Source organism: Doryrhamphus excisus, chromosome 1 (genome assembly GCF_030265055.1).
Source record: "Doryrhamphus excisus isolate RoL2022-K1 chromosome 1, RoL_Dexc_1.0, whole genome shotgun sequence".
Lineage (NCBI taxonomy): Eukaryota > Metazoa > Chordata > Actinopteri > Syngnathiformes > Syngnathidae > Doryrhamphus > Doryrhamphus excisus.
Window position 1 is genome coordinate 20,247,841 of NC_080466.1, and position 18,584 is coordinate 20,266,424.

General features: G+C 40.4%; 2 protein-coding genes and 1 long non-coding RNA gene across 4 annotated transcripts in view; 1 reads left to right on the top strand and 2 right to left on the bottom strand.

The window, feature by feature from the left end:
* The window catches only part of s1pr5b (sphingosine-1-phosphate receptor 5b), a 59,025-nt gene extending 58,783 nt beyond the window's left edge, over positions 1–242 (bottom strand). Inside the window, exon 1 of the mRNA XM_058087547.1 lies at positions 215–242. The gene's annotated coding sequence lies outside the window, so the exon portion shown is untranslated. The remainder of the gene's footprint in view (positions 1–214) is intronic.
* A 9,417-nt stretch (positions 243–9,659) lies between these two features.
* lyl1 (LYL1 basic helix-loop-helix family member) lies at positions 9,660–18,567 on the top strand. 2 transcript variants are annotated; one of them, XM_058065535.1, is made up of 4 exons: positions 9,660–10,086; positions 11,288–12,325; positions 13,791–13,888; positions 15,256–18,567. In XM_058065535.1, the coding sequence occupies exons 2-4, from the start codon at positions 11,724–11,726 to the stop codon at positions 15,792–15,794; spliced, it is 1,239 nt and encodes a 412-aa protein (XP_057921518.1). In that variant the 5' UTR covers positions 9,660–10,086; positions 11,288–11,723; the 3' UTR covers positions 15,795–18,567. The 2 variants fall into 2 exon arrangements, with proteins under 2 accessions (XP_057921518.1, XP_057921519.1); XM_058065536.1 differs by having other exon boundaries at positions 15,259–18,567.
* On the bottom strand, positions 10,889–16,799 carry LOC131124324 (uncharacterized). Its single transcript, XR_009128932.1, has 3 exons — positions 14,003–16,799; positions 13,778–13,865; positions 10,889–12,358 (listed from the first exon to the last, which is right to left on the bottom strand). It is a non-coding gene; the product is annotated as an uncharacterized LOC131124324 (long non-coding RNA).
* Positions 18,568–18,584: the final 17 nt, after the last annotated feature.

Consider the following 18,584-nt stretch of genomic DNA (forward strand, 5'->3'; position numbering starts at 1 on the left):
TCACAATCATTAAACATTGTAATATAAATCCAATATATATATATGTAAAAATGCTGAGTCATTATATGTTGTAAATACAAAACAAAAACAGCCGACATCTCAGGTTTGTGGTGACAAAGGTTTCTTTTTTCTCTTTAGTACTACTGTTCTTTATTACTATTATTTCAGCAACTAATTCACCTTTTTGAGGAATTTAATATTCATGAAAACTCACCAAATCTTCCCAGTGTAGTAGACGGCATGCTATCAGGGTTGAGGACGTCACACAGCACCAGCAATCAGGATCTGCACATTGATTCTATGAAAAGTGGTGAGTTGACCACAATTAGCACACAAGTGAGAAAAAGACGGTTTTCCACTTTTCTGACCCATAAACGTCACAATGTTATATTCTCGTGTTAAACGATACCAAAGCGTCAGATAATGAAATGTGATAATAAGTGAGCCCTGAAAGAAGTTCTACTGAGTTCAGTAGACATCAGCCTGCACTTAGTAAACACGGACTTACGCATCCGGAAGTCCTCGGGAGGGCATGAGTGTAACCAATCACACCGAAATGGGCCTACCCAGGGCAGGACCGGAAAATTAAAGTAACTGTTTGGGTTGGAAGAATGAAGTCTATGGATACACTGCAGGAAGAGGTGCAGACTCTGGATGATCTAGAAAGCTTTATGTTAGGGTTATCTTGTGTAGGAGTCTATAACTCAATACAGAACCCCAAAAATGAGCATAAAAGGTCCCCTTTTAAAGGCATCACACATATTTGGTATGAAGTAGACCAGAGATGGTGGGCTCTCGGGTCTAATATCAGTGACCGATGACTATTGAATATTTCCTCTAGTTTTCACTTCCTATAGGTTTTAAAGACCAGTTGTCACTTTATCGCAGAGCAGAACGGGTCTAGGCAGTGAAGCGTGAACGCGGGAGAAAGTTGGAAAGTGATGCGTTGTTTCCTATTATGACAGGATGGGGGGGGGGGGGGGGGGGGGGGGTCCACAGCAAGACAGCAGTGGATTATTATTTTAAATTAAAACTATTATTATTATGACTTGATATTATAATAAAAACTGTTGATATTGCAACTAATTATTATTAATAACAACAACAATAATAATAATAATAATAATAATAATAATAATCACTTGTCCTCATTAGACTCACTGGTTATTTAATTAATATATAATAATAATAATAAACAATTGATAATAATAATTAATAATAATGATGGTTAATAATACTAATAATTAAGCCGTAGAAAATGAATGAATAATTAATCATAATTTATAACAACTAATAATAATAATAATAATTAACAATTATCCATCCATCCATTTTCCTCCGCTTATCCGGGTCCGGGTCGCGGGGGCAGCAGTCTTAGTAGGGAAGCCCAGACTTCCCGATCCCCGGCCACCTCCTCCAGCTCCACCGGGAAGACACCAAGGCGTTCCCAGGCCAGCTGTGAGACATAGTCCCTCCAGCGTGTCCTAGGTCTGCCCCGGGGCCTTTTCCCGGCTGGGCATGCCCGGAACACCTCACCAGGGAGGCGTCCGGGAGGCATCCGGACTAGATGCCCGAGCCACCTCAACTGACTCCTCTCGATGTGAAGGAGAAGCAGCTCTACTCTGAGCCCCTCCCGGACGGCTGAGCTCCTCACCCTATCTCTTAGGGTGAGTCCAGCTACCCTACGGAGGAAACTCATTTCAGCCGCCTGTATCCGCGATCTCATTCTTTTGGTCATGACCCAAAGCTCATGACCATAGGTGAGGGTGGGAACATAGATCGACCGGTAAATTGAGAGCTTTGCCCTCCGGCTCAGCTCTCTTTTCACCACGACGGTCCGGTACAGCGACCGCATTACTGCCGAGGCTGCACCGATCCGTCTGTCGACCTCACGCTCCCACTTTCCCTCACTTGTGAACAAGACCCCAAGATACTTAAACTCCTCCACCTGGGGCAGGACCTCATTCCCAACCCGGAGGGAGCACTCCACCCTTTTCCGACAGAGAACCATGGCCTCTGATTTGGAGGTACTGAGTCTCATCCCAGCCGCTTCACACTCAGATGCAAACCGTCCCAGTAAACGCTGAAGGTCGCAGCCCGAAGAAGCCATAAGAACCACATCATCTGCAAATAGCAGAGATGAGATTCTAAGGCCCCCGAACTGGACTCCCTCAACGCCTTGGCTGCGCCTAGAAATTCTGTCCATGAAAATTGTGAACAGAATCGGTGACAAAGGGCAGCCTTGGCGGAGGCCAACGTTTACCGGAAACAGGCTCGACTTACTACTGGCAATGCGAACCAGACTCCTGCCCCGTTTGTACAAGGACCGGATAGCACGTAGTAGCGCGCCACCAATCCCGTACTCCTGGAGCACCCCCCAAAGGATGCCACGAGGGACACGGTCGAATGCCTTTTCCAGATCCACAAAGCACATGTAGACTGGTTGGGCAAACTCCCATGCACCCTCAAGCACCCTGGTGAGGGTGTAGAGCTGGTCCAGTGTTCCACGACCAGGACGAAAACCGCATTGGACCTCTTGTATCAGAGGTTCGACCAACGGTCGTACCCTTCTCTCCAGCACCCTGGAATAGACTTTCCCAGGGAGGCTGAGGAGTGTGATCCCCCTGTAGTTGGAACACACCCTCCGGTCACCCTTCTTGAAAAGGGGGACCACCGCCCCGGTCTGCCAATCCAAAGGTACTGTTCCCGACTTCCACGCAATGTTGAAGAGACGTGTCAGCCAAGACAGTCCCTCAACATCCAGAGCCTTGAGGAATTCTGGGCGGAACTCGTCCACCCCCGGAGCTTTGCCACTGGGGAGCGTCTTAACCACCCCAGCCACCTCAGCCACGGTGATGGCACTGTCCACGTATGTGTCCTCAGACTCTGCTTCCTCTATGGAAGGTATGTCAGTGGGATTGAGTAGGGCCTCAAAGTATTCCTTCCACCGTCCGACTACATCCCCAGTCGAGGTCAGCAGGCCCCCGTCTCCACTGTAAACAGTGTGGACTGGGCACTGCTTCCCTTTTCTGAGGCGCCGGATGGTTTGCCAGAACCTCTTCGAGGCCGACCGAAGTTTTTGCCTCGACAACCGCCGAAGCAGCGGACCGTTTGGCCTGACGGTACCTGTCAGCTGCTTCCAGAGTCCCACAAGCCATCAAAGCTCGATAGGACTCCTTCTTCAGCTTGACGGCAGCCCTGACCTCTGGTGTCCACCATCGGGTTCGGGGCCTGCCGCCACGACTGGCACCGACCACCTTGTGGCCGCAATTAGAATAATATACAACTATATTAATAATAATTAATAATAATGCTGGTTAATAATATTAACAATTAAGCGATAGAAAATGAATGAATGAATAACTAATAATAACTAATAATAATTATAATTAACAATTAATAATAATAATAATAATAATAATAATAATAATAATAATAATAATAATAATAATAATAATAATAATAATACATTAAATAAAAAGTATGAAATTAGTATGAATTCCACTCTTTGCTCTTTTCCCCCCACAATTTTCATTCATTCATTCATTTATTTTACCGCTTATCCTCATTAGGGTCGTGGGTATGCTGGAGTGTATCCCAGCTTTCTGGGAAGTGGCAGTACATGAGGCAGGATTGGAACCCCACATTAAGTGCTACGGAAAACTATAAATCTTGCAATCCAAGTTACCTCAGTGTTACCAGCGTTCTTCACTCAGCAGGTGTTTCTTTTCATTGGAGTTGAACAGCTTCGATGGTGTTAATGTCCAAGCAGAAGAATTTGATCAAATTTACTTAAGATTTGTCAGAATGACTATTGTATATTTCCTCTAGTTTTCACTTCCTATAGGTTTTAAAGACCAGTTGTCACTTTATCGCAGAGCAGAACGGGTCTAAGCAGTGAAGCGTGTGGGAGAAAGTTGGAAAGTGATGCGTTGTTTCCTATTATGACAGGATGGGGGGGGGGGGGGGGGGTCCACAGCAAGACAACAGTGGAATTTTGTATGGTGGCAGCGCAGAGGATGCGAAATATGAGCGTCAAAGACACAATACACTGTTGTTCCACTCAGTGTCATCATGACCTCGGGGTAAGCTCACTCGCCGTGCACACACACATACACACTCGATTTGTCAGTGCCCATCTCACTTGGATATGTTAGCACAAGAGTTCATCTGGAAGGGAGTCAAAGGTCAAACTGAGGGTTACCACAAGCTGGAGCATCTGAAACATCTCCTAGAATGCACACATTTTATGTTTACATGTACAGTATAATGTACAAGTGACACCTGTAGCCACAGCAGACGTATCCTATGTGGAAATCACCGTAATCCACCCTCCACCCTTATCAACTACACTAATGCCCCCCCCCAGACTCTTAAAGCCCAAACCAGGAAGTGTGCACGGGAAACAGCTGTGGCCTGCATCCGCTCCATCGCCCAAACCAGGTGCATCCTGGGAACGGACTGATGTGTGACCATCCACATGCGGTCCGCACTGTTGGGTGCATGCTGACACCATCAAAATAATCATAATACCTTTATTTATATACATAAATAAATCAGGATAATGGGATTAGAATCGTGTTTATGCTGTACATTGTTGTTCATATTTGATGTAATCAATTTATTCCCCACATTTATTATTTATTATTTATTATTTATTATTTATTATTTATTATTTATTATTTATTATTTATTATTTATTATTTATTATTTATTATTTATTATTTATTATTTATTATTTATTATTTATTATTTATTATTTATTATTTATTATTTATTATTTATTATTTATTATTTATTATTTATTATTAGACGAGAGCCAGTCTATTCTTTTTACAAGAAAAAATACTTTGTTGTTTTACAACCGGCTGCATGGCGGAGGAGTGGTTAGCGCGCAGACCTCACAGCAAGGAGACCGGAGTTCAATTCCACCCAGTTTGCATGTTCTCACCGTGCATGTGTGGGTTTTCTCCGGGTACTCCGGTTTCCTCCCCCATTCCAAAAACATGCTAGGTTAATTGGCGACTCCAAATTGTCCATAGGTATGAATGTGAGTGTGAATGGTTGTTTGTCTATATGTGCCCTGTGATTGGCTGGCCACCAGTCCAGGGTGTACCCCGCTTCTCGACCGAAGACAGCTGGGATAGGCTCCAGCACTCCCCGCAACCTTCGTTAGGCGGTAAAAATGAATTAAGTCTTCATCTCCCACATTCATACCTACAGACAATTAACATAACATGAATGTTTTTGGAATGTGGGAGGAAACCGGAGAAAATACTTGAGAGATACCTGAGCGGGGAATCGAACCCGGGTCTCCAAGCTATGTGTCACACTAACCACTCCTCCACGTAACAAAAAAATTACACTGGGAGAGCATGCAAACTCCACACACATCCAAGTGTATATTCGAACCCAGACCTTCTTGATCTCCTTCCTGATCCTGTGATTTCCCGGCCAACACACTACCCACTCAACCACCATGCGGCCCATAAAAATGACCCATCTCTGTCAACCCCCCCAATATAAGCAGCCTTTTCTTTTCAGGGATGTCCCACTATCATTTGCATGTATTGTAATGAATGCATTTTTAATACAATCAATTTGTTTGTGAAGTTTAGCACAACAAAGCGCTCTTGATCATATTTTAAGGGTCAACTATTCTTTCTGCTGTGCCGGGTGCCTGCAGTCCTAGACAATGAGTCCAATAAAGAGTAGCTGATGTGTGTTTAGATGTCAGCAGAGCGTATGTGTCCTGGCCAGCGTGTGCATGAACTACATTGTTTGTCACTTTCTCCATGAATTGCCTCAAACAATTAGCTCCCAGTGATCACTATCACTATGAACACAATAGTGTTTACACGGTGTGGAGGAAATACGGCCATGGAGTCCACTTGGTGGAGTGTGGCCTTTTTGGGGGGGGAGGGGTGCTCATATGTGTGCAGTCCTCATTGTAACTTTATTATCGCAAGTTTTTTTTTTTTTAAAGATTAAGACAGTATCACACTTTTTTTTTTTACTGTAACTCAGCGCCCATGCGGGCAATGACAGTGTGACCAGGAGGGGCCTGATTGGGAGGAACGGCCTCCTCAATCTGAACTCATACGGTGTGATGTTATTGGACTTAGGGATACATACTTAGATTGAGTGAGTCTGAATGTGCCATATTCCGTGCCAATATTCCGTAACAATAATAACACTAATAACATTCCAAAATTATTATTATTATTATTATTACTTGATATTGTAATACAAGAACTGTTGATATTGCAACTAATTATTATTATTCATTCATTCATTCATTTTCTACCGCTTTTTTCCTCACGAGGGTCGCGGGGGTGCTGGAGCCTATCCCAGCTGTCTTTGGGGCAAGAGGCGGGATACACCCTGGACTGGTCGCCAGCCAATCACAGGGCACATATAGACAAACAACCATTCACACTCACATTCATACCTATGGAACCACTCGACCTCCGTGCAGGCCATTATTATAAATTATTATTATAAATTATTATTATAAATTATTATTATAAATTATTTTTATTAATTATTATTATTAATTATTATCAATGTTAATTGTTAATAATAATAATTATTAGTTATTATTAATTCATTCATTTTCTACCACTTAATTGTTAATATTATTAACCATCATTATTATTAATTATTATTAATATAATTGTTCATTCATTCATTCATTTTCTACCGCTTTTCCTCACGAGGGTCGCGGGGGGTGCTGGAGCCTATCCCAGCTGTCTTTGGGGCAAGAGGCGGGATACACCCTGGACTGGTCGCCAGCCAAACACAGGGCACATATAGACAAACAACCATTCACACTCACATTCATACCTATGGAACCACTCGACTTCCGTGCAGGCCATTATTATAAATTATTATTATAAATTATTATTATAAATTATTATTATAAATTATTTTTATTAATTATTATTACTGTTAATTGTTAATAATAATAATAATTATTAGTTATTATTAATTCATTCATTTTCTACCACTTAATTGTTAATATTATTAACCATCATTATTATTAATTATTATTAATATAATTGTTAATTATTATTATTATTATTTTTATTATTAGTTGTTATAAATTATTATTAATTATTCATTTTCTACCACTTGATTATTAGTATTATTAACCATCATTATTATTAATATTAATTGTTTATTATTATTATTATTATTATTATTATTATTATTATTATTATTATTATTATTATTATTATTATTATTATTATTATTATTATTATTATTATTATTATTATTAGATATTAATTAAATAACCTGTGACAAGTGGCACAGAAAATGAATGGATGCATTATTATTATTTGCATTATTTGATGTTATACTGTATGACCAGTGGATTAGTGCAAACATATTAAACATTACAGGTTTCTTGTATGGTATTTGTACATTGTCATATACTCTATATGATTTCAGAGGTCATTGAAGTGGAACCGCAGCTGCTGGATGCAAACCAAGGTGACAGACCAGTAGACAGTGACTTCAGGAAAATTCTTAGTTTGCATATTCAGTCTCGTGTGCAGCCACAATGATGATGATGATGATAATGATGATGACCCAGTAAAAAAAAAAAACATAGTAAGAATAATGACAGATTTGTTGAACAGTTACTCAGCAGAGCATTCGCTTTCCCAGGACCTTGAAGGTCACATTACTGTAAAGTCCGAGTAAGAGAGAGCGTCTGAGGAGGAAACGACTGAGCGAATGGAGAAGAAAAGGTGCTGACCCTGAGGTCGTGGCACCCACAGACAACGACCGCTCGTCGGAGAACAAAGAGCCGGGCGCGTGAGACCCGTTCAGGAAGGAAGGCCGTGAGGAAAGTGGCCATGATGACGACTCTCTTATTGGTCATCAGTGTCACAGATGTGCACTGCAATGTCACTGCATCCCGAATCACAAGAGCAATGAATGGAAATGTTCCATCCTGTCATACTGTATGCACTCGTTGACCTTTCATGCTAATACTGGTGTACAGTGAAGGAGAGCATAATGTTGATAATGGATAACTTTGCATTTGAGTCAGCAGTGCTCCGCTAGATCCAACAGGTGGTGCTGTATTGAAAAAAAAATACAATTCTTTAGCAGTAATAAGAATTCATCATTTCTCTTGCACATTTTAACAGTTAGTTTATTCATTCATTCATTCATTCATTATCTACTGTTTTTCCTCACGAGGGTCGCGGTGGTGCTGGAACCTATCCCAGCTGTCTTCGGGCGAGAGGCGGGGTACACCCTGGACTGGTCACCAGCCAGTCACAGGGAACATATAGACAAACAACCATTCACACTCACATTCATACCTATGGACAATTTGGAGTCGCCAATTAACCTAGCATGTTTTTGGAATGTGGGAGGTAACCGGAGTACCCGGAGAAAACCCACACATGCACGGGGAGAACATGCAAACTCCACACAGAGATCGTGCTAACCACCAATACATTATTCATATTAAAAAAATAAAATAAAAAAGCATCTCCGCTTTGTGATATGGGGGAAAAATTATAAAATATTATTTTTAAAATATTATTAAAAATTATTATTGTATATTATTACTATTATTATTATTATTATTGTTATTATGTATTATTTATTATTATTTAAAATTAAAAGTATTATTATTTTGACTTGATATTATAATAAAAAAAACTGTTGATATTGCAACTAATTATTATTATTATTAAGAATAATAATTTAGAAAAAAGTATGAAAATAGTATGAATTTCACTTTTTGCTCTTTTCCCCCCACCATTTTCATTCATTCATTCATTTTACCGCTTATCCTCATTAGGGTCGCGGGTATGCTGGAGCCTATCCCAGCTTTCTGGGAAGTGGCAGTACATGAAGCAGGATTGGAACCCCACATGGAAAACTATAATCCTTGCAATCCAAGTTACCTCAGTGTTACCAGCGTTCTTCACTCAGCAGGTGTTTCTTTTCATTGGAGTTGAACAACGTCCATGGTGTTAATGTCCAAGCAGAAGAATTTGATCAAATTCACTTCAGATTTGTCAGAACAAAACACAATTTCTGCATAAGACTTCAAAACATGCGATCTTAGCTTCGATATCAGAAATGCAGTACTTTCTGTTTCGGCACTGAAAACATCATGGATATTGTAGTTCTTTTAGCGTACAGATAAAATTAATCTACTGTAATGTGCAATCCATTTTACATTTATTTTTGTTTTTACACTCACTAACTACAGATTAACATGCAGTAAGTTTAGGTTTTGGTTCAAAGTGTGGAAAGATGTTCAGTCATTAAAGGTATCATCTGGTCTGTTTGTGGCCAACCAAATATCTATGTGTGTGTGTGTGTGTGTGTGTATGCCTCAAGCTGCTTGTATATATGAGCTGGAGATTTGTTGTGAAAATGATGTGTGTGTGTGTGAGGTGAACAAGGAGGTTGGGTGGGGGGGTGTTGGGCTAGGGGGCAGTGTAGGTTCCTTATCTCACGGCCACAGGCGACTTTGAGGCTCTTATCAGCAGCCACCATATTGTAGCAGTACATCCTCTTGTCCAGCCGGGAGCGGAAAACTCTCCTCGCAACATGCCCCCCACCCCCACACTCCACACCCCACAGCCACCTAATCCACCCCACTCAATACCCACACCTTTCTTTCTTCTCCTCACATCACATTCTGACTCTATCCCAGCATTCCCACCGGCAACCAGTTACAGCATTGTGTCGTCCTAGCGACAGACAGACAGACAGTCAGTCAGACAGACAGTCAGACAGACAGTCAGACAGGACAGAGACGAATGAGCAAATGACATGCAGACTTGAAGGATGACAGAAGTGTCAACATCCAGCCTTCCTCGACTCTTACTTGACAACACCAAAGTATTCTGGACTCCACTTCAGGATCCACACTGCTTTTGAATTTTGGTTGTTTTATTTGTTGCTGACATTGTAACAAAGTGTCAGACACTTTTTTTTTTCCTTCCAAAGACAGGCGGTACCAGGCTTGACCAAACATTGACACGATACCACATGTGACAACGACTGTCACATAAAGACAAGACATACGGGGGTCGTCGTGGACCTGTAAGTAATATTTGGTTTTAATATGTTTATTTAAATTTGTCATAAAATTTTTGAAAAATCATTTAAATTCTGAAATTCAGTTTTTAAGCTGTTATTGTATTTTTATGTATTTTAAACACCTGATAATTATTATTATTATTATTATTATATTGTTATTATTATTATTATATTGTTACATATATTTTTTATAATACTATATATTTATATATATATATTTTTTATACTGCATTTTTATATTTTTTTATATAATTTCTTAATTTATTTTATTATACATAAAAAATACATTAAAAACAGCATGTTTTTATTCAAACACTCATATTTTATTATTTATATCTATATTACTTTTATATGTATTATTATACTATATACTATGTGTAATATATAATTTCTCAATTTATTTTATGATACATAAAAATACATTAAAAACAGCATGTTTTTATTCAAACACTCATATTTTATTATTTATATCTATATTACTTTTATATATATTATTATACTATATACTATGTGTAATATATAATTTCTTAATTTATTTTATTATACATAAAAAATACATTAAAACAGCATGTTTCTATTCAAACACTCATATTTTATTATTTATATCTACATTACTTTTATATCTATTATTATACTATACTATGTGTAATACACTTAGTTGTATGCATTTAATATAGTCTCAAAAATACATTTTGTTTAATTTATACATTGTCTTACAATACAATATAAATGACAATTTATTTTTATTTATGTATGAAAATTGGGGTAAAACATAATCCATCTAATTGTATCATTTATGTTCATTCATAAAGTATGTGTTTATTTGAGATGAATGTAGTTGATAGGGTTTTAGCTGAAACAAAACCAGTATGTTTCTGACCTCTTAATCATTGTGAAAGAGGGAACTGTCCAAAATAAAAGTCATGACCATAAAGCGGGCAACAAAACAGGAACCACTGCTGTTGCAAAACCTAAAAGATGGTGACTCAGAACCTACACTAATACGTATCTCTCTTTGCAAGAAGCACATTTGCTAAATAACAATTGTATACATTATGTGTATACTGTATGTATTATATCATTATCATATATATATCATTAATCAGTGTTGCTGGCGTGTAAAGGGTGACATGCTGTACATTCCTGTGTAAATATGCGGCAACTATACAGTAAATCCCATGTGCCTTTTCCCTTTGTTTCACAGTCTCTTTGATATGGATCCAATCTTCGCCAGCCGGGGACATTTTAAACGCTTTAAAGGATTTTGACTCACATCCTCGGACTACTCACACACAAACACACACTCATTGGAGACAACAGAGAATCCTCCATGCAGGATGTGTGTATACTGGCATCCACCTTGGGTCAAGTTGTACTTAAACATCCATTAAAGGTCAGCTGCAGTAAGGAATGACATTGTATGCAAAGAGTGTAAAAATGTCTTGAACGACAGAAAAACCTAAAAAGGGGAGCGATGGGTAGAAAGTTGACGTGGAAGAGGTGTAAAAATGCAAAAACATGAACAAAATCTAGCATTCAAGTCTTATGGAGAGCATCAGGTTGATTGATAAATAGTGACACCAACGCACATAAAAGAGGGAAAGAGGTTTGGAAGCGGCGTGTTCTCCTCATTTACCACCATGATGGAGAGGATTAACCCCAAAGAGGCCCCGCACCTCCCCCCTGCCCCCTCTTCACCATCATGTGCATCCGAGGAGCACCAAAGTCCACTTTTAGCGTCTTCCATGGACGCTACGGGAGACAAAGATGTCCCCTCTACCTGCTCAGCTGAGGCGCCCAAAACCACTCAGAAGAGCACCTCAGATACACCTGAGTCAGTCACCATGGAGACAGCGGAGCACCAAGAAGGACCAAGAACAAAATCTCCAACACTTGCCTCCCCGCCGCCGCTCCTCTCAGCACCAACCAAGACAACTCCGGGCTCACGCCCGCCTCCACCTTCCTCTACCGCAGCCTCGTCAGGCTCACCTCTTCCTCCCCATATTCCAGTCATTAGTCTGGCCCACAGCAAGCCACCTCTCGCTATTCCCAACACACCTCTAACCACGCTGCACCCCATCCCGAAAAAACACCCTCACCTGGAGCTCCGCCGCAGCCACCTGCCGTGTTTTCACATGTCCAGCTCAGGGGGGTCCGCTGGCTCTGCAGGGGGAACACTGGCGGTCTCACCGGGACCGATGCTGGCTCAGTCGTACCTGCCCCCTCATCCTTTCTTCTCCAGGTGAGACCACTTTTTATTTTGGTTGGAAATCCCCTGAAAGAAGACCATGATTTGGATAACAAGGAAACACGCTTACCCCGACAAAACAGAAATGTCCAGTAGAACAATGCTGATGTTTACCATTGTATGTTTATATCCGCATTTGAAAGATGGCTATTAAACAACACACACACACACACACACACACATGCAGGCCCTTCGCAGTCACACCATCATTATTGTTATCTTTATTATTATTAGAAACAATAACAGGAACCATGCCTATTGTGATAATGACTTCCAAATATGAGAAACAGCTATAAAATGTTAGCTACAGTATATCAAAATGACCTTTTTTTTTTTTTGAATTTCATAGAACTATACTGTATAACTATCATTTATTATTTTAGAAACTGTCAATCTTTCAAATGAAATAAATTACATATATTATTTTGGATTATATTTTATAACACCTAATTGCATTGTTAAATTATTATAAAAAACAATTAAAATACATAGTACACGTACTGTGTGTATAATGACATTTTGAAAAATTTAATATTATTTTACATTATATTTTAGACAACACTTAATTTCCTTGAGTCTATTATGAAAAGTTAAAAATAATAAATAAATATATAAATAAGGTCGATTGACAGACACATTTTATACATGCATACATATAACAGTGCTTCACAATTCACAATAATAATAATAATAATAATAATAGGCGGCACAGCGGTCTAGTGGTTAGCGCGCAGACCTCACAGGGTTCAATTCCACGGCCTCGGCCATCTCTGTGTGGAGTTTGCATGTTCTACCCTTACATGCGTGGGTTTTCTCCGGGTACTCCGGTTTCCTCCCACATTCCAAAAACATGCTAGGTTAATTGGCGACTCCAAATTGTCCATAGGTATGAATGTGAGTGTGAATGGTTGTTTGTCTATATGTGCCCTGTGATTGGCTGGCCACCAGTCCAGGGTGTACCCCGCCTCTCGCAGCCAAAGACAGCTGGGATAGGCTCCAGCACCCCCGCGACCCTCGTGAGGAAAAGCGGTAGAAAATGAATGAATGAATAATAATAATAATATATAAAATGATGTACTATTGCATTTCATCTGTACACTTGAGGAAACACAGTGATGTTTACGCACTTAAACGCCTCATTATATGTGCCTGCAACTGGCAACCCCGCTGTAACCGAGCCCTCCAACTGTGCATCTATTCCCCACTCCAAAAAAAGGATTGGTGCGCTCAGCAGAAGTGTGGTAGTCCACATGATCTCCATGTTTTACTTCCCCACCTGTCCCGGAAGCGTGTTCCTGTCTAGTGTGTGTTGTAAGCAGGAGGCATTGATCTTGTTCATCCTCCCGTCGTGCACTCAAACTGCTCTTAATTAGACTAGCCTCATGCTCTACATGCACTCTTAATCACTCTCACACACACACTTTGTTCTTCATCATGTTTACTTACTGTGTTCCTTCAGTTCATACTTGGGTACCTCAGGAGGAAGTTATGGCGTCATCACCAGCAGCCGAATTAAGAGGAGACCTTCGTCACACTTTGAGATGGAGATCAATGAATGTAAGTTAACAGCAGAGGAGGATACAGACAGTTTGTTCTTGCAACAATTTTGAAAAACAAAAATACTTTCCTGTAGAAATGAAGCAGTTTTAAGCATTTTGGAGCCAAACTTACTATTTTTAAGAGTGGGTGGCTTCCAAGGATTCTTGAATGTCTGATGAGCTTCTTCTGTTGGAATATGGTCCTGATTCAAGTACACTTTTCATACTTTTCATCAGCACCTTTATAGTTTGGATTTTAACGTTAAGATTGATGTAGTACTCCATAAGGAAATGTCAGAAGAAAACTATATTTACAACAAACCAACGGGTATTCCATAAGATTGTTTGCTAACACGGCTGCACGGTGTCAAGTGGTTTGAACGCAAGCCTCACAGCTAGGAGACCTGAGCTCAATTCCACCCTCGGCCATCATTGTATGGAGTTTGCATGTCCTCCCCGTGTATGGAACTCCCGGAGGTGCTAGGTTAATTGGCGACTCCAAATTGTCCATAGGTATGAATGTGAGTGTGAATGGTTGTTTGTCTATATGTGCCCTGTGATTGGCTGGCCACCAGTCCAGGGTGTACCCCGCCTCTCGCCCGAACACAGATGGGATAGGCTCCAGCACCCCTGTGACCCTCATGAGGATAAGTGGTAGAAAATGAATGAATTAATGTTTGCTAACAGTGAGAGAGTGTGAGTGACAGGAAGAAAAGCTCTGAATTGCTCTCGCTTGGGGAGATCTAGTTTGCATGCATACATTTTTCACTGCACAGTATAAGAGATGTCAGTGAGAGAGTGTGAGTGACAGGAAGAAAAGCTCCGAATTGCTCTCGCTTGCGGAGAAGTAGTTTGCATGCATACATTTTTCACTGCCCAGTATAAGAGAAGATGTCACTGAGAGAGTGTGAGTGACAGGAAGAAAAGCTCTGAATTGCTCTCGCTTGGGGAGAAGTAGTTTGCATAAATACATTTTTCACTGCCCAGTTTAAGAGAAGATGTCAGTGAGAGTGTGGGTGACGGGAAGAAAAGCTCTGATTTGCTCTCGCTTGGGGAGAAGTAGTTTGCATAAATATATTTTTCACTGCCCAGTTTAAGAGAAGATGTCAGTGAGAGTGTGGGTGACGGGAAGAAAAGCTCTGATTTGCTCTCGCTTGGGGAGAAGTAGTTTGCATAAATATATTTTTCACTGCCCAGTTTAAGAGAAGATGTCAGTGAGAGTGTGAGTGACAGGAAGAAAAGCTCTGAAAGAGATGTCTTTTTAAAAAATGGTCATGCATTCAGGTCAATACAGTACTTTACTGTGACGGCTTGTCTTGTCTGAGGACATAGTGAATACTGCCATGACAACACCAGCTCACACAATGTGTGTGTGTGTGTATCCAGCAGGTCCTCCTCAGAAAATCGCTCGGCGCGTCTTCACTAACAGCCGTGAGCGCTGGCGCCAGCAAAACGTGAACGGCGCCTTTTCAGAGCTGAGGAAGCTTATCCCCACGCATCCACCCGACAAGAAGCTGAGCAAGAACGAGATTCTGCGTCTGGCCGTGAAGTACATCAACTTCCTGGTCACGCTGCTCAACGACCAGGCCCGGGACTCAAGCAAGGACTCGTCTGATGATGATGATGAGGAGATCCAGAACATTGACTCATCCGGGCTGGACAACAAAATCGAGCCTCTTTTTCAATGTGACACGCCTCCCCCGTCCCACAGTTCCTCTCCACCTCTAGCAGGAACCACCCGGCAGGACCGAGACTCCACGGAATCAGTCGTACCGCTCGCCGCTTTGTCGGCAAGCTCCAGTTGTGACAGCGACACGAACAGTGAGGACAGCTTTGATGCAAAGGCCTCTGTGGTGACGCATGGCATTATGGGAGAGGTCAGGGGTCAGATTAGGATGGTGGCAGCTACGAATGATGAGCGCTGATGACAAAAGTCAAACCGGATGAGATATACAGTAAAGGATGGGATACCAAAGTGTTTGAGTCCAAAGAGTTTGTTGTGTCTGTGTACCCAAACAATAGCCCTCATGCACTCATACATACCATAGAAGAGCCCTGTTGTGGCATTCACGTTTTCTTTCGCCAATAATTAATAAAGTATTGTTTTCATCGGTACATCTATTTACACAAATACAGTGGAACCCGCTTATGTCAACAACACATCTATGTGGACTAACTCATCATGTCCTGGTCCACCATACTCAGTGCCGACTTACATGGTCAACATAAAATGGGTCTATTTATCAGTGGCGATTGACTCCTACGGAAGCTGGAGTTTGATGGCAGTGAGCTGACCCGAACGCTCGGCTTCTTCATGATAATTGGCTGATCGGAGGCGGAATCCCTTTTTGATATGACAACGAATCGGCGATTTTAATAAGTAGTAAACCTCCATGGGAGCATTTTTCATTCTGTTGTTCTGTACTAGAATACACATATATATGATAATATAGAATAATAGATGAATACTTCAATTTACATATAAACACTTTTAAATTAATAAATAAATAGTAAATAATTAATAAATAATTAATAAATAAAATTAATATTTTTTTTATTTATTGCGAATAATATATAATGAAAACAGCACTGAATTAAAAATGTGGCCAAATGAAAGAAATATAAAATTTCAATAGGTTAAAAAAATCCATTACTATTGACTGTTCGCCTTCTGTCCTGGCTAGTTTTGATTTCAATTTCAATAATGTCTATAACCACGCCCCTCAGACCGACTGACCAATGTTGACAAACGGGTTCTACTGTAGACATCTGTGAATTTTCATTTCTTACAAAAAGAAATAAAGGGTGATAAAATACCAATTTTCGACTTCAGAATAATGACTGTGCCCCCTTGAAAGCCAAAATATTTTCTATTCATCTCATCGCTCTATTTGTCAATGATGATGATGGCTGGGTTTGCTTGAAAGATGAGGACGACTATCAGACAGACAAATGGATCAGACATTCATGGAGATAGGGATCTGAAATATTCAGAGCCTGGTGACGTCACTGCCAGAATACGTTACGGGAAACAGATACAAACACAGGCAGCCGTGAAATCCCAGCCAAGCCAAGAAAGTCACATATGACATATTTAACGTCTCCAGTCGCATATCCTTCAATGGAGATCAGGGGTGATTCCCACTGCAAAACAGGACCATCCATGAACTGCCCTTCGTCCACCGCTGTGTCGCAAATTAGCATAGTACTTCCATCAGTGCACTTCAATAAGTATACTGTGTACACTGTGCACTTAGTTGTTCAGCGTGTGAATTTTGACAATGTTGTGCCATCCCAAATCGATTACAGTCATTGTGCACTTACTGAAAATGACTTTTAAAATAATGTAATTCCAATGAATCCATTCCAGAAAGCCACAAATGTTCACAAATTTTTTTTGACAGTTTTCCAATTCCAATTAATGTATTCTAACCAGCATCTTTCGACTTTATATTGCGATGAAACAAATGACATGCATTCCATCTGTTGCTGTCAGACAAACATGGCCCCACACGGATGTTGTAACATGAAATAAAGTGTTTTGGTTCACTCTTCCTCTCCTGCTGCTCCAAACACTGCTCTTTGTCAGCATCCATTGTGTCGCAACACATCTAAATGTTTGACCATTTTCATGTGCAGGGAAGCAGAATCCATTCTTGCACCTGAATGTCAAATTTGAGCAAGATCTGTGAAAAAAATTACCATTTGTCTAATAATTGTAAAACTTTGAGGATATCCGCATTACAAGCTACCATATCTCCCAAAGCATGACTCCACAACCCATAGGGGGCGCCACAAATGTAATTTACAATCAATTTTCAAAATAAATGGCATTGTTTTTGTAAGTGCACCCATATCATCTGTAATGACTGTATATAACCTATACTTAAATTACGCCCAAATTTCAAGTAGTCTTATTTTTTTTTCATGCTTTTCCCCCCCTTAATTCTTGAGAAAACAGATTATATATGCTCAGAAACTTTTCCGGTGCTCCTCTGGTGATGATGGATTAATAATAGGGGTCATAAACAGTAGGTTAAAAAAAAAAAGAAAAGCCGGATGTTACAGTTTGCTGACAATGTGTTGTGACAATGGAAGCCTTGGGAAAAAGGTCTTTTTGGTAATCCCATTGTGTTTTTCAATGGTATTTTAATGATCAAGTGCAAGTGTGTGTGTGTGTGTGTGTGTGTGTGTGTGTGTGTGTGTGGTGGTTGACAACTAGCAAGGATTTATGTAACCACAGCAACTGTAGATATGTGGTAATATATGAAGAGGGTGGATGTAGGATGTGGTTCAAGATGGGATTCGGTGTTGGGCAGGACTGTTGTGTGTGTGTGTGTGTATATATATGTGTGTGTGTAGGCATTGTTGTTACAGTTGCTGCCGATGGCCGATGAGCTTCCTGGCAGGAGAGGAACGGGGTTGTTTTATTATGTATTCTCTCTATGTTGTAAAGGTGGTTGGACGTTTAGGGTGGCAACTACATGGAAGACAGAAAACGGTCCCAGGGTGTTTCTAGGAACCCCTGTGCACCTACTTTAAGAACCACATGACAGGAAGAGCCGCTTTCACAATTGTCATGCACCACATGCCACCGTGAGGATAACAGTAAAATATTTGAAAACATGGCGCTTTAGTGACGCAGTGGAGTATAAAGCCATTAATTATTAATCAGGGTGAAAAATGGGGTTGAGCGTTGCGGGGTGTTTACCTCC